The 16,840-nt window shown below is 33.0% G+C and overlaps 2 protein-coding genes across 2 annotated transcripts; one reads left to right on the forward strand and one right to left on the reverse strand.

Annotated features, from left to right (window-relative positions):
• Window positions 1-1,582: 1,582 nt before the first annotated feature.
• On the forward strand, window positions 1,583-6,355 carry LOC101496785 (transcription factor VOZ1). Its single transcript, XM_012717138.3, has 5 exons — window positions 1,583-1,723; window positions 2,324-2,581; window positions 2,773-2,922; window positions 4,730-5,231; window positions 5,351-6,355. Exons 2-5 carry the CDS (start codon window positions 2,354-2,356, stop codon window positions 5,902-5,904), a joined length of 1,434 nt encoding a protein of 477 aa, XP_012572592.1. The 5' UTR covers window positions 1,583-1,723; window positions 2,324-2,353; the 3' UTR covers window positions 5,905-6,355.
• Window positions 6,356-7,693: 1,338 nt separating this feature from the next.
• On the reverse strand, window positions 7,694-10,290 carry LOC101497103 (transcription elongation factor 1 homolog). The gene is made up of 5 exons (XM_004505055.3): window positions 10,150-10,290; window positions 9,295-9,417; window positions 9,069-9,139; window positions 8,213-8,234; window positions 7,694-8,088 (listed from the first exon to the last, which is right to left on the reverse strand). Exons 2-5 carry the CDS (start codon window positions 9,405-9,407, stop codon window positions 8,028-8,030), a joined length of 267 nt encoding a protein of 88 aa, XP_004505112.1. The 5' UTR covers window positions 9,408-9,417; window positions 10,150-10,290; the 3' UTR covers window positions 7,694-8,027.
• Window positions 10,291-16,840: the final 6,550 nt, after the last annotated feature.

Raw genomic sequence — 16,840 nt, forward strand, 5'->3', positions numbered from 1 at the left:
ATGACCCTATTATAGATTTTAGTAGAGGTGAAAATAGATTAGGTCAAATTAAATTTAAATTTTGTAAAATATGAAAATGTCATATCAAAAAGTTTAAAGTCTAAATTTAATTTGTGACATGCCATATATTTTTTTAGGCATGACTCAATCATTTATAAAAGTCTATAGTTTGTTAGTAGTTAAAAAACATCTTTTATATTAATATTTTTAAATTATCAGTCAGACATATTTTTGAATAGATTAATAAATTAATAGTTAATTAGATTAAATATTTTTTTTAAAATAGCATGTTAAAGAATTTGATTTTTAAATAATATTATATTTTAATTTAATTTTATTGTAATATATTTAAATATGACAAAAATTAATGTAAATATAATATAATTCAATTATCAAAAAGATTGATAAATTTATAATTTAATATAAAGTTTAAAATTTACTATATTATAATAATATTAATAAAAAATATCATATATATTTATTTAAATAAACCGGATGATAAAACAAAAATAACTTTTATATAATCTATAGTCTGGTTTTTTAATTAAAAAAGTTCGTAGAAAAACACAAATTTATCTGTTTTGAAAAAATAATCTTACATATATTTATCGAACCTATTCCACCTCTAATTTTACGCTAATTAAAACTAAGCAATTTTTTTCCTAGTCTAGTATCGATACAGCTATCAATTTCCCTTTTTTCCATCGTAAACCGTCAATTTTTTAAAAACATATCTTTAGGTTGTTATTCCAATTATAATAATTTATGTAGTTATTTTTGTTTGGTATAATTTGTGTGATGAATTGTTAAATTACAATATAATTAATTTAAATGTTGTTGTATAAAAAATAAAATAATTTTTTATATTTTTTATCGAATATTTAATTTGAGTTGTTATATGTATTAAGATTTATGTTAGTCTTTTGTATTTTGAAATGTATAAAATTAGTCACTTTTTGATTGTATATTAAATAAAAATGGAAAAATATGATCCATATCGTTAACTTTAATAACTGTATAGGAAAATAATTTGTCCACAAATATAGGAATAGTTTCAAATAATTAGGTATATTTTCTAAATATACTCCTTTTCGACACTATAAATTTATCTTAAAATATAAAAAATTAAATTAAGATATTAAGATATTAAAATACAAATATTATTTTATAAACATCTATACTTACATTGAACATATCAATCTAAAATTTACTATTTAGTATTCGTGAAAATGAAGAAAGAAAATAGTAATTTTGTTCGAGGTGATATATTTATTCTCTCAATTGACATTTTAAATAAGTTGTCTTGAAAATAATAATAACAATTTAAAAACAATTATAAATGTCAATTGAAAGGTAAATTACATGGCCTCGTATAGCTATTGCTAACATTTTTTTTTTGTGTTTTATATTTAGAATATTGTGAGAATGACTGATATTTATTAATTTTAAAAGATAAATTAAATATTAAAAAAAAAGTTAGTAAAAGATAGAAGATGAATAATATGTTTATAGAAAAAAAAGGAAAATTAGTAATTGGCAGTATCAAAATTGATTCTTGAGTGCAATAGTGTTTGCTTTATTGGCTCAGAATTTCAGCAGACAAAGGAGGGAGAGAAGAGAAGTCACCAACACAAAAACTCTCTCTTGATTCCTTTAAATATCACTTTCCTCGCCTTCTCAATTTTTGGAAAAAACAGACATACAAAACTGAACAGAATCCCAGGTAACCACTCTTCTTCTATCCTAAAACCTAGCCAAAGATCACACATTTCCATCGATCTGCAACACCTCTTTGTTGTTCCTTTCGTTCTGCGATTTTTCCATCCAAATTTGGTTTTGTATTTTACATTTCTCACTCAATATATTTACTTGGTCGGTTCTACTTCACTTTTTTTTTGCTGTGTTTGCTCGAGTTTTGTTTTCGTTGTTTTTTTTTCATAATTAAAGTTTATTTTTTATGCTTAACTTTGTGTTTTGGGTCAGATTATTTGCACCATGGGTTTTAGATGATTAGATTGTCTTGATCTATGTTTAGGGTTTATTTTTCACCAGGAAATTTGTCTGTGTTCATAAATCATACCCTTGCAATTATTGGTTAATTAGCTGTAATTGGGGCAAATTCAACTTAATTCTCTCTCAGGTGGGGTTGTTAGATTCCCTGTGTTAGTTTTTTAGGGTTGTGAATGGTATGAGCTGGAATATGCTTTTGATCATGATAATAACTTTACATGTTAGGTGTGTGCATTTTTTGGGTTATTCTCTCACTTTTTGTATGTTTTACCTGTGGTGGACTGAAACTGAGTTGTTATATTTGTGAGTGTAGGGTTTTGTAGGAAGAGCTTCAGGTTTGAGTATGAAGAAGATTTCCAAGAACAGCTGCAAGTCTGCATCACACAGGCTTTTTAAGGACAAGGCAAAGAACCGTGTTGATGACTTGCAGCTGATGTTTCTGGATTTGCAGTTTGCAAGGAAGGAGAGCCGGACTGTCGATGCTGCAGTCCTTGAGGAACAAGTCCATCAGATGCTTCGTGAGTGGAAGGCCGAACTCAATGAGCCGTCTCCTGCTTCTTCTTTGCAGCAAGTAAGATCATGTTTATGTGCTGTTGTTTTTAGCTTCAATGCAACTAGTAACTTTGTTTGAGATAACTGTCATGGTTGTGCTTGTTTCTAACTGTCATTTTTCATGTTGTGATGGACACATGTGAAATTGAATCGCAATATATTAGTGCTAAAGCTGTGATTGTGAACTGTGGTGTTTGTGGGTGAATTTAGGGTGGAAGTCTGGGATCATTCTCCACCGATATCTGTCGGCTTTTGCAGCTCTGTGAGGAGGAAGATGATGCCTCTAGTCCTTTAGTTGCACCTAAGCCTGAACCTAATGACCAGGCTCTGCAGGCTGAGGGTAAGGTCATTTTTCAAGAGGTGAGTTTCTTTTTCCCTTTGCATGTATGTGGCATTAGCTGCTTTAAGTTCTCTCTCTCTCTCTCTCTCTCTCTCTCTCTCTCTCTCTCTCTCTCTCATGTTTCTCTATTTTTACTAGGTGCATTGCTTTAACTTCTTATTTACATCATAGTCTCATACATCCTTTATAAACAGTAATATCATGTAATGTAAACTGAAAAGGTTGTTGTGTGAATTTGTCTCTTCTCCTCCAGATAATGGTGATATGATACTTCCAATTTTAATTTGTTTTCACTGATCATTTAGTAGGGTCGTAACATTCAGTGTGAGAAACAAGGTTTATATTTCTGTTGTATTTGAATTGAATAAATGTATGCTTATTTAGTTTAAAGTTCATTACTCCTTCCTTGAAATTTGAATAGCATCTATTATCTATTATTTATATAGAAGCCAAATAAATGGTACTTTCACATAGAATGCCAAAAAGTGCAATGTGTATGCATCGGTAGCAGTTTCTCTATCCCCTCTGCTTTAGTTTGTTTTCCTCATATTCTCATTTATTTATTACATCTTTCTGTGGGTTGAAGGGTAAGGAGGAAGGGGGTTATGACTTACGAGAGATGGGGGGAAATTGGGCTGGTGGGTAGCTATCCTACATCTTGGGTGCCTTGTTGTAGAATTAACAGTACTTTATGGTATGTTGATGCAACTCGAACTTGTTTTGACTATCCTTAACATTGTAATTGAATCATGTGGATTGCAATTTGATTCATGTGATTCAATGCAAGTCTTCACCCAATCAATACGGTTTCTGTGGAGTATCATTTTGTCACTGGAAGTGCATGTTGAATTGCTTTGTTCATGTGAATCGCTTGAATCTCTGTTCTTGTGTGACTCCGGTGTACAAACCTCACAGGGATAATGAGCTAACCATCCACTGTGTGGCAATGGTTGGTTGGGCCAGAATCTCATCAGTGGAGAGTTCTATGAATATAGTAGCCCAAAGACAGGCTCAAGTTTTTTCCATCACTTGATGGAGGACATAGGCATGTATCAGTGCGCGAGAGTGTGTGGCTAGTCTGGGAACCAGCAATAGTGAGCCTCTGCTGGTTGGTATTGGACGGCTTGACGCTTGCAGTGAGAGTAGTGGGGCCGATGGGAGGTGAAATGCAACTTGGATTTGTGGATCTACATGTGTTGGAAAATAGAAGAAATAGAAGAGGTAGTTGAAAAAAAAATGAGGGCTAGGTTTTCGAAGTTTGAAAGAGAACACGGAGAAACCCAATAATTGATGTGATAGAAAATAAGGAGATTAATGTGCATAAAAAATGATTTACTTCTTTGAATGTTGTTTTTTTATAGTTTATTAGTTTTAATGATTGATCATCAATCTTGTGATTCATTATAAATTTCTATCCATAATTCAGAAAACGTTTCCTGATTTGTGATTGGATATCTATAAATCTTCTTGCGTTGTCCATGATAAACCCAATCCTTTGTATGTGAAAATTGAGTTGTTAGTTCCATCTACTTGGAGTTGGAGCTCCTGAGTACATACTTTATAGTTCAAAGCTTAATGCAGTTTTTTACTAAAAATAGATGGTTTGTTTATTTTACCTAGTGATTCGAAAAAAGAGAGGCTCTGATGGTTTGGTTATTCCTTAGAGTTTATGCTAGTTTGGTTTTAAAGATTGACATATATTTCTCCAGATAGCAACATCTTCTCCCGCACATTGTACTTTTATCAATATTTCAATGCTGAGCTGGTTTCATTATCGGGTCTCACGTGTGTAATTGTAATAACTTTCCTGGCTTAATTCTAAAACAGGGCCAACAGCAACATAATTTCCCGTTGCTTGATGAACGCAAACATTCGACATCTGGAGTTCAAAACGTGGCAGCTAGCAACCAGGAGGGGCCTGCTTTAGAATATCATCAGTTTGATTTACATCAGGACTTCGATCACAGCTTATATACTGGTTTCAATGGTACAGGTTACTGTGAGGAGGATGCTATTCCTCATATATCTAGCTATCTACCAAGTGTATGCCCTCCTCCTTCTGCTTTCTTGGGCCCAAAATGTGCACTTTGGGACTGTCCAAGGCCTGCGCAAGGGTTGGACTGGTGTCAAGACTATTGCAGTAGCTTTCACGCTGCTCTAGCTTTGAATGAAGGGCCACCAGGTATGGCCCCAGTTCTACGACCTGGGGGCATCGGTTTAAAGGATAATTTACTTTTTTCTGCTCTTAGTGCAAAGGCGCAAGGAAAAGATGTTGGCATCCCAGAATGTGAGGGAGCAGCAACTGCAAAGTCTCCATGGAATGCGCCTGGTAATTCAATCTGTTAGGATCTTTTCTTTAGTTTACCCACAATTTTATCTGGCTACAAGGGTTGTTTGATCTGTTAAGATTGTTCTTTCTTTAATTATTTCCCATTGTTTTGAATGCAGAGCTGTTTGATCTTTCTGTTCTTGAGGGTGAGACTATTAGGGAATGGCTCTTTTTCGACAAGCCTCGAAGAGCTTTTGAAAGTGGAAACAGAAAGCAGAGATCATTGCCAGATTACAGTGGACGCGGTTGGCATGAATCTAGAAAGCAAGTTATCAATGAATTTGGAGGTCTGAAGAGATCCTACTATATGGATCCACAACCACTGAACCATTTTGAATGGCACCTTTACGAATATGAGATTAGCAAGTGTGATGCATGTGCCTTATACCGTTTAGAACTAAAGCTTGTTGATGGAAAGAAGAACTCGAAGGCAAAAGTAACAAATGATTCAGTTGCTGATCTACAGAAGCAGATGGTAAAGCTCTCTGCTGAGTTTCCGCCTGATAACAAAAGGCCCGCCAAAGGAAGAGCTAAGATTAATGCCAAAGTTAGCATGGGTGGTGTCTATTCAGCTTCAAACAGAGTGACCCCACTAAATGGAACATACGAATATGGGTTAGCTGCACCATATGACTATCTTGTTGAGAACATGGGCGATTATTACGGGACATGATCTACCTTGGAGTGATGTGCAACATGCTTATACATTATTCTGTGCTGCTTCTTTTTTGTTTTGGCCTCCACTATCTGCTTTGCTATTTCTCCCTTCCCCTAGTAACAAGAATCCAAGGCCATTTTTGTTGCCTTGTCAAGATATTGTGAATAGCTCATTCTCATTGGAGTACATCATTGGAAGCTGCTGGATGCTGGATTCTAACTTTAAACTTACAGCAATTGCTGTATGTCATTTATGATTAGCAATTCGTTAGATGCTAGAATCTAATTAGCATCATCGGAATTGCCCTGCTGTTTAGGCTCTATATTTGTGGTTCAGCTTTGACTATATTTCATTTTCCAAATTATGCTAATGTAAGTCATATGCACTATTTTGTGGTAGTAGCCGCAGGACAAACCACAGGTACATAGTATTGGCCGTGTAATAAATTGTTTCAGTTTCCTTTTGAGTAATTTTTGTATGATTCAGGGCATCTTTGAAGCCATCAGTGATATGAGCTGCCTTGTGCTGGATGAATTCCCTTTCTGGTTGAAGTTGTTATCTTCTTTGAGATTTTTGTTCTTTATGAAATCATGCCACCACAAGGTTTATTCTTTATATATTCGTCATTACCAAGATTAATTGTGTTTTAATGCTGTACACATTTTAGTTTTTATTCTTTTAATCAAATAATAATGGAGCCGCAAAACATAGAAGCTTAGGCAGACTGTGATAGCACAAGGCATTTTGAGCCAAAGCAAAATTATTTCATTCCATCGTGAATTAAATTGATGAGAAATAGAAATATCAAAATAAGTATGAAGCTAGCATCTATCAGTGTTCTAGCAATACTACATACTAGCTTGGATGTGAATGAATGTCATCATGTACCCATCAAAATGAGAAGAAAAAAATTGTCCTGCATCCGGCTGCTAGTTTGGGCTCCACGTTACCAGATTTTAAGATGGCATTATAAGGGGTTGATACTTCAACTAAAGTTGAAGTCATTGGAGGAATTAAAAGACGGGTTCAAATCGTCAAATACATGATAAGTTGACGGTTCTATCCTTACAACATAACCGGAAAAGAATGGAACCACTGGCTATAAGAATTGAAAAGGATATAAATTTTATAATAACTTTACTATAAGAATTGAAAAGGATATAAATTTTATAATGTATCAACAAAATTGAAAATAAATTTATATCTAATAAAGATTGCACCGTCGAGACTTGTAAGTCATGGTTGAATGGTTAAATTCAGTTCGATCTAGTTGTGAATGATTAACAACAAACAAACTAGCTGGTTCTTAATACAATCAAATGAACCAACCAGTCCAATCTAGTTCGGGCAGCATTGATCTATTGGAATAGTTGTGTTTAAAATATCCACCATATATTGGTAGAACGCAAAAACAAAAAAGTAGTGCGACGTAGGAATATCGAAATAGAAGCGATACTCTCGATAGGTATAATAATAGTGACTAAAGTTTTGAACTGACAATATGAGAGTGCAAAAGATACTAAGTCCCTTAAATCTGCTTTAACGGCTGTTTGCTGCTTCTACTTTAACGGACGTTCGGTTAGCAAACGGAATTTTGATGTTTTAACGTAACTGTGTTGGGTGGTGTGCAATTTTCCGTGCAATATTAGTATAATCAGATTAGATAAATTTAATATCATCAAGCTATCTTCTTTTATAATAAATAAAAGAAAGCTATCTTCTTTTTGTGACAACTTTAAACCCAATTTCATTTAGCTTTTCTTCACAACAAACTATTGCAAACAAGAAAGAACAAAAAGTTAGATAACAGAACAAAGTACCAACACATATTTTTTTCCTTGTTTCAAATTATTAGTCTGACCCCCCACTGGGTGCTTTAATTAGGTTAGAAAATGAGATCTAACCTCTTTCAGCTACTAGCACATATACTACAAAATTGAAACTAAAATATATGTTTACATATCAGCTTCCCATTGAAGTGATTTCACCTAAATAGACAATTATTTTCATGTTCTTGTGTACAAGCATTACAATCTTTCAAAAACCCACATATGAAATGGACATAAATACAGGCGGAGAAATTATGAAGTTGGATGGTTATTCCATTTACTATTACTAGAAGTGGATCCTTGCAATCACTAAGCACCGTCGTCTTCTACAGTGTTCACCCGTTCACATTCATCAATCCATTCACTGTATCTGCATTGCAATTGAAAAAACTTGAGTCATGTGATTGTATGACGTGGGTGTAAGAGAGAAAGAGAGTAGAGAAGAGGGAGAGATTGGAAGACAAGATTTTCAATTAAGTAATTTAACTACTTACATGTCTATTGCCTCAGATAAAGCTGCAAAGAGAATAAAATACAATATGATTAGCTCTATCGCAATGAATACAGTTTCAGCAGATATGTAAGACAGTAAATATCTCACTTTTCAAGAACACAAATAAGTTCAACCATATTTATTAATAGTTGTGCTATAGTGGTAGTGCATCACATAGCGGCCTACAACCACTGTACAAGGGTTATGATGCAGAGCATTTTACAGTCAGTCATTAGGTAATTACAGTGAAGAAAACTTCCTTAACCCCTCCACTCCCCACCTTTCTGAGTTACCATAGGTATCTCCATGATTTGAGAAACACTAAAAGAAATTGTGTTTAGATGGAAGACGAAAGTGTTGTGAACAGCACCCACTATTTTTAAGGTTGGCAGCACCATGATTAATTTAGAGGATGATAACCCACTATACAGCAATTTCCATTTTGTTATAAGGGCCACAGAGAAGAGTTGAATTTATAATTGATGCTCATCCCAACAGCCCGGAACAATTTATTAGGCTATTAGCATTAATGATCAATGATAAATCTTTTTAAAAAGTTCCCTGTTTTCGAAATGGCAAAAGAATAAGACCAAAGGTCTAAATGGTTAATGCACAAAACAATCACTTCGGAACAAAAAATTGAAGTTAAAAAACATCGCCATTTGTGATACTTAACAAATAAGTCTCAAGTGATTATCATTGGTACCAAGTCGTTTCCTATAAACATCAGCAACATATATCATTTCCATGTAATCTTAACTATTTCTCACATCCATATCTAGTGCCTGCCACGATACTAAGTATCCAATGGAATTTATTTTTCTTTAAAAAAATGAGCGCAGCCCACAAAAACAAACCTGTGATTGTAGTGCTAAAGCTCTCTTGACATATCCTGCAAGAAGCTTCCCCTATCAAGTTCTTCATATCACTGTCAAAAAACACCCAGAAATTAAGCATCAAATAGAGCGGTATACTTCTCTAAAATTAAATTTCGATGGCTAGGAATAATTTCAGAGAAAAGTAGTGCTTAATGTAATTGGCTGAATATGCTACATCCCCAAACAGGTAGTTAAATTTGCTTACATGCGGCATTCAACACTGGAACCATGATTGCAGAAAGGACAACTAAAGACAGTGTCAAGCTTATCCATCCGTTTCTTTGGTGGTGGCTTTGTTTTTGCCTTCCTCTTACCCATAGCTCAAATCCTGGATATTCAAGCACGCAGTATTTCAACAAAGATAATAAGTAAACATAAAAAAAAAATATTACGAACCTACAATCAGCGTGTTAATTGAAGTTCCAAAGCACTATATTCAAGTACGAAGTATGTGACCATCCTCTTATATTTCTATGCTGTACACCACTTATTTCTATACAAAATAAATATTTCAAAACAGATAAATATGAAATTAAATGCTATGAGAGTAATATTATGTCTTCCCTGGAATTTTTTGTTAATACCAAAACAAAACTTTTTCATCAATTTAACATCATAGCTGTGAACAATTCAAACCTTTTTTTTTAATATCAATTATATTATATAAAAGTTCAAATCCCTCCATACCCTGTATCATAGTTATTCAATAAAAGCAACAAAAAAAGGCATCAAGACATAGATCCTGCAATACACACGATGATGGTACCAATTCTCAAGAAGCCAAACAATTTATGAGCCGAAAATCAGATAGAGGCATAGGTTAATCACACCGACAAAGGGAAAAAATTTATGCAAACGTAAAAAGGTCTCAAATCACAACTTTCAGGCTATTTTTGTTGGCGTCGTTTTCCGTTCCCGAGATTTCTCCGTGGCCAAACGGCGGAAAGAAAAAACGGGAAAAGAATCAAATCAAACGAAACCCTAATCGATCAAAAACAAGATAAATATAAAAGGGAAAATAAATTGCGTAAAAGAAATTGAAGAAATTAAAAGCACTAACCAATGATTCCGATCACAGAGCAAGATAGAGAAGACGAACCGAAAGGTTTCGATGTAGAGAGATATCAGAGTGTGTGTGCGAATTGAAAAGGTTGGGGCAATAATAGAGCAAAGGGGGGTTTTTATGCTCTGTGATTTGTCCTGTTCGCTTATTGAAAGAAAAAATATTGTTAATTGATCTTCTTCTAATTTTTTTTTTAAGAGTAAACCTCCGTTTATGGATCTTATTTAGTAAATATAAGTCAATCTTAAATTTATAAAATATTATCTTCTCTTTCTTATAATAATATTTTTATGTTTTAAATAAATTTTTGTTTTTATAAATATGTTTTTTTTATTAGATTCTGTAATTTTTTATTTGATTTATACTTTTGTAAATTTTAACAAGTTTTAAAAAAGTTTTTTAATATTTAAAATTAAAATTTATTTTATCAACTCATTTAATTATTTAATTGAAAATATAAAACTAATTGATTAATTAATAAACTAATTAAATAATAAAAACTCAATAATATTCATATTTAATCCTAACTTTTTTAATAAAAATTCAACAAACATCACCTTCAAATCACAAATTTAAATATCTTATCTAAACCCTAAAAAATTTAACCTCTCATTTTTTTTACATCACACCTGGTATCTTTGAGCCTAAGCAAAACAAAATGTGGCAAATTAGTCAGCTCCATGAGATGTGTTCCTCGTACTCGATTCAATCGTTACATTGATCTTGGTAAATATGTTTTGGGACCAAAACTTGGATCCTTGATTGTGCTCCCACAACAACTAATTGTTCAAATTGGGTGTGATATTGTATAAATGTGTTTAGTTATTATAGTAAATCAAAGAATAGAAATATTATATTCTCATATATTAAACAATAGGTATAATAGCCTGATGTTGAGCATCGATCAGTCGCAAAGCCTGCCCAATCAACATCGGTGAATATTTCAATTTCTCTATCTGATGTCTTTTGGAAAAATAATCTCTGGCCTGGTGTCATTTTTAAATATCTAAGAATTTTGTATATTGCTTCCATATGTTCTTTTGTGGAACATATCATGAATTGGCTCATTGTACTCACTGCAAAACTAATATCTGGTCTAGTATGAGATAAATAAATGAGTTTTCCAACTAACCTTTGATATCTTCCTTTATCAATTGGTGCACAATTGTCTAGAGTCCTTAGCTTCATAGTTGCATCCATATGAGTTTCAGATGGTTTACAACATACATGTCTCTTTTAGGAGATCTATGACATATTTTCATTGAGAAACCGAAATACCTTTATTAGATCCAGCAATCTCCATCCCAAGGAAATATTTGAGATTTCCCAAGTCTTTGATCTCAAATTCTTTGGCTAGGAGACTCTTTAATTTCTTAATTTATTCATCATGATCTCTTGTTAGAACAATATCATCAACATATACAATAAGAATAGCCTTCTTCCCTGACACTGATTGTTTCATAAACATTATATGATCTGTCTGACATTAATATATCTAAACTTTCTTACCACATTTGTGAATCTGTCAAACCAAAATCTAGGTGATTGTTTCAATCCATTCAAAGATTTATTGAGTTTGCAAACTTTATTTGTATTGGTAGAGGTCTCAAAACCCAGGGGAATCTCCATGTAAACTTCCTATTCAAGATCACCATTTAGGAAAGCATTTTTCACATCCATTTGATAAAGAGGCCAGTCAAGATTTGAGGCAAGTGAGAGTAAAATTCAAATTGTGTTGAGTTTTGCAACAAGTGCAAATGTCTCTTGATAGTCAATCCCATAGGATTATGTGAACCCTTTTGCATCCAGTCGTGTCTTGATTCTGTTGATGCTGCCATATGAGTTTTGTTTAATGGTAAAAATCCACCTGCATCCCACTGGACGTTTTCCTGATGGTAGATTAGATAACTCCCAAGTCCCGTTCTTTTCAAGTGCATGAATTTCCTCCAATATGGCTTTCTTCCATTCAGGCTTTGGGAGAGCTTCATGGACAAAAGGCAAATGATGAGGAGATAATTTATCATAAGAGACAAATTGGCTAATAGGATGATTAATGCAGGATCGTTTTTCTTTTCTTAAAGCAATAGGTCTTTCATCATATGGAATAAGAATGGCAGTAGGGTCACAATTGACATTACCTTTTGTGTTTTTAATCTCTAAATTCGGGTTGGATTCTTGACAATATTCGATTTGCTGCAAAGCTTTCCGTTCATGTTTGTTGTTCCTTCTAGTATAGACATGAAACTCACTTATTTCAACATATTGGTTTGAATCAGAGGGTTGAACAAGAGGTTGCTCTGGAGGTTGTTCTAACACTGGCAAAATAGAGGACTGAATTTTAAGCAGTTTGGACTGAGAATTAGGTTGGTCTGACACGGACAGAGGCTGAATAGAAGGTTGAGTATTGAGCTAATCTGACATGGGCAAGGGGAAATTAGTGTTAGGATCAAGGGACACATTTTGGTTAGTTTGGTTTACTTGAGGTGACACAAAAATCATCATCGTAGGTGGAATCCAAGGCTCCAATATTCCAAAGTCGGTATTCTTGTGTGAAACTCTCCCTCTGAATATCAGTTTTGGTATAAAATTGTTGATTTGAAAATAATGTAACATCCATTGAGTTATAAATTTTTTTAGTAGTTGGGGAATATCATTTGTATCTTTTTTGGTTAGGATAATACTTTATAAGTATGCACTTGAGATCCCATGGGTCAAGTGTACTGGCTCGTTGGTGGGCAAACACATAACAACCAAAACCTTTGGTAGGAAGAGTAGATAGGACACATGTATGAGGAAAACAGTTGGAAATTATCTGGTAGGGAGTTTGAAATTTTAGTACACAAGAAGGCATTATATTTTTTAAGTATGTGGCTGTTGAGACAACTTCACCCCAAATTTTTTTTTTTTTTTGTAACATGTGTGGTAAACATAAGTGATCTAGCAACTTCTAGGATGTGACTATTTTTATTTTTGCTACCTCATTCTGTTGTGGGGTGTCAATACAAGAGCTTTGATGAATGATCTCATGGTTGTCCAAATATTCTCCAAGAGACATTTCAAAATACCCTATTGCATTATTTGTTTTTAGAACCTGAATTTTGGTTTGAAATTGAGTTTGAACCATGTTATTGAGTTTTTGAAAAAATTGAGCAAGTTTAGACTTTTCTTTCATAAGGAACAACCATGTTAATCTAGAATGATCATCCACAAACAACACAAACCATCTAGATTATGTGATGTTTTTTATTCTATATGGTCCCCACAGATCGTTGTGAATCACGGGAAAAGGATGAGAGGCTTTATAAGGTAACATATAATAAGAATGACAAACATGTTTAGAAAAATTGACAAACTTCAGATTGGAAAAACTTTTGATTTTTATTTTTGCCTAATGAAGGAAACAATTTTTGAAGACATAAAACTTGGGTGACCTAGATGTTCGTGCCACAAGATAATAACACTATCCTTATTTTGTTGGTTGGTTGACTCAACACAATTTGCATTATGAGTTTGTCTTATATGAGGACGATTTGTTTCAAGAAAGTAGAGTACTAAGCAAATCTTAGCACTGCCAATCGTCCTTCCCAAATCCAAAGTCTGAAATTCACACAAATTTAGCAACATAGTTAAAATTATTAGAAAACTTACTAACAGATAAAAAATTGCAATCTAAGTTTGGAACATGTATGACAAATTTTGACTCTATATCTTTTGACAGAGTAACCAAACATGTACCAGCTACTTTAGAGAATAAGCCATCAACAATTTTTACAGATAATCCATCATAACATGGACTGTAATGATGAAATAGTGATTTATCCTCCGTCATGTGATCTGAAGCACCCGAATCAACTATCCATGACTTATAATTTCCAGTTTCAGCAATAAAAACAGTTAAGAAACTACCTATGTGAGCTAATGATGCAAATTTGACACCATTTTGGGAGGACATCTGAGATAACATCTTTTTGAGGGCTTCAATTTTCTCTTGACCAAATGGAGTGGGTTGGGGAGCAGCTATGTGATTTACTTCTTCAATTTAAACATGATTGTCTCAACTTTCCCTGCCCATGAGGGATTTTAAAGGTTTCTAATCATCAGATTTCCCATGTATTTTCCAGCATGTGTCATTAGTGTGGCTAGTTCTTTGATATATTACAAAAATATCCTTATATATTGCATTTGGTTTATCATTACTATCATGTGACTATTGTTATCTTGTATTACAACTATAATATATTAATAAAAATAAGTTAGTCAATAACAATATATATATATATATATATATATATATATATACATACATTTCTTCTATTTTAAGATACAATTTTTACATTACACGAATGATTCTCAATATACAATAATTTGAATGTTATATTTCTCCTTTAGAATTATATGATAGGGTTTCTCTAATGGATACCTGATTTCGTTATGGTTAGAGTTTGTTTATCCAAATATTGTTTTTTCTCTCTCTATTTACAGTTGTCACGTTTTCTCTAGTTATCACTTATGGTGTTTGCTATCCTTATCGTTATTTTACAAAGAGTATAGATTCTTTGATAGTTAGGTTAACTTTGGTGGAGTAAGAGGGTTAAGTTACAGTGAACATGGACTCTGATTGCATCTCCAATAAGGTTCGGTGACATTTGGATGGTCAATTTTCAGTCCACATAACTTCCATTGGTTGTAGGCGGATTTTTCACACCAAAGAGAACCCCTAATGGCTTACTTTACAGCTATAAAACACACCTAGGTGCTAAGGGGTTTCATCAAAAGTCTTGTGACGATTGTACAAGGACCATTTCCCATGTCATTAAACCTGTCAATGTCAAAATTGTTTTAAGCTTGTATTTTTTTCGAAGTTGGAAGTTTCAACAACTTGACGTTAACAATGCATTTCTCAACAACAACCTTTCTGAAGAACTTTACATGATTCAACCATCCGCATATGAAACTATGGACAATATTGATGGCATGCAAGCTCAACACTGTCCTTTTATAGCCTCAAAGAGACACCACATGCTTGATTTGACAAATTGACAAGTACTTTACTAAAACTTCAAAGCTTGCCAATGAAGTTAGTCAATAACAATATATATATATATATATATATATATATATATACATACATTTCTTCTATTTTAAGATACAATTTTTACATTACACGAATGATTCTCAATATACAATAATTTGAATGTTATATTTCTCCTTTAGAATTATATGATAGGGTTTCTCTAATGGATACCTGATTTCGTTATGGTTAGAGTTTGTTTATCCAAATATTGTTTTTTCTCTCTCTATTTACAGTTGTCACGTTTTCTCTAGTTATCACTTATGGTGTTTGCTATCCTTATCGTTATTTTACAAAGAGTATAGATTCTTTGATAGTTAGGTTAACTTTGGTGGAGTAAGAGGGTTAAGTTACAGTGAACATGGACTCTGATTGCATCTCCAATAAGGTTCGGTGACATTTGGATGGTCAATTTTCAGTCCACATAACTTCCATTGGTTGTAGGCGGATTTTTCACACCAAAGAGAACCCCTAATGGCTTACTTTACAGCTATAAAACACACCTAGGTGCTAAGGGGTTTCATCAAAAGTCTTGTGACGATTGTACAAGGACCATTTCCCATGTCATTAAACCTGTCAATGTCAAAATTGTTTTAAGCTTGTATTTTTTTCGAAGTTGGAAGTTTCAACAACTTGACGTTAACAATGCATTTCTCAACAACAACCTTTCTGAAGAACTTTACATGATTCAACCATCCGCATATGAAACTATGGACAATATTGATGGCATGCAAGCTCAACACTGTCCTTTTATAGCCTCAAAGAGACACCACATGCTTGATTTGACAAATTGACAAGTACTTTACTAAAACTTCAAAGCTTGCCAATGTGATTCAGTTTGATTCCTTTACTCCAAAGTTGTTAGTTTATCTATATGTTATTTAATGTTGTTGAAATGATTGCCACGTGAAATAATGTTTTATTTTCTAGCAACAAATTTTCATGTAAATGATGTTTTAGCGCTCAAATAATTGAGCGGTTTGAGTTATATTTTGGTAATTGAAGTCAAGTATATGCTAAACATTTCTCACCCTGAAAGCTATATTGCTTCAAACCATTTACAACCGAATAGGTTTTGTTTGTTGATCCTACCTCATACAACTCACTAGTTGTACTCTCTAATTTGTCATTGTTACTCCACCCAACATATTCTTATCTATCAACAAAGTTTGTGAGTTTAATCTCAACCAAGAGAAGTACATCAAAAAATCGATAAATAGATTTCAAATTACCTCAAAGTTTTAATAACCAGAGGTTTACTACACCTTCAACCAAATGGTAATCTTATATTGTCTCTACGTGCTAGTTATGATGATGATTGAGGTTTAAATCCTTGGGCTAGCCTTATGTCTAATGAAAGTCAACATACATTATTTTTTTATAGACAAAACTTTATTGTATTTTCTTAATACTTTTCTTTTTCTCGTTGTTTTTAACATTTTTTTTACCCAACGTTGTTCTTAACATAAAAGCACAATTAGTTTTTTTTTTATTCTATTTACATGTAACAATTAGTTTTTTTCCCCCTTTCCATTTGAACCATGTATTTTTTAAAACAATCACAAATTCATCATGTTAATATTCTTCAAATTTATATAAAATAAATTAAATCAAATT

The sequence above is a fragment of the Cicer arietinum genome, chromosome 6 (assembly GCF_000331145.2).
Source record: "Cicer arietinum cultivar CDC Frontier isolate Library 1 chromosome 6, Cicar.CDCFrontier_v2.0, whole genome shotgun sequence".
NCBI classification, from domain to species: Eukaryota; Viridiplantae; Streptophyta; class Magnoliopsida; order Fabales; family Fabaceae; genus Cicer; species Cicer arietinum.

Coding starts and splice junctions, on each gene's coding strand:
- LOC101497103 (XM_004505055.3), bottom strand. CDS start 9,407: ATGGGTAAGAGGAAGGCAAAAACAAAGCCACCACCAAAGAAACGGATG. Junction 9,140..9,294: donor TCCAGTGTTGAATGCCGCAT/GTAAGCAAATTT, acceptor GTTTTTTGACAG/TGATATGAAGAACTTGATAG. Junction 8,235..9,068: donor CTTTAGCACTACAATCACAG/GTTTGTTTTTGT, acceptor TTCTCTTTGCAG/CTTTATCTGAGGCAATAGAC.
- LOC101496785 (XM_012717138.3), top strand. CDS start 2,354: ATGAAGAAGATTTCCAAGAACAGCTGCAAGTCTGCATCACACAGGCTT. Junction 2,582..2,772: donor CTGCTTCTTCTTTGCAGCAA/GTAAGATCATGT, acceptor GGGTGAATTTAG/GGTGGAAGTCTGGGATCATT. Junction 5,232..5,350: donor GTCTCCATGGAATGCGCCTG/GTAATTCAATCT, acceptor TTTTGAATGCAG/AGCTGTTTGATCTTTCTGTT.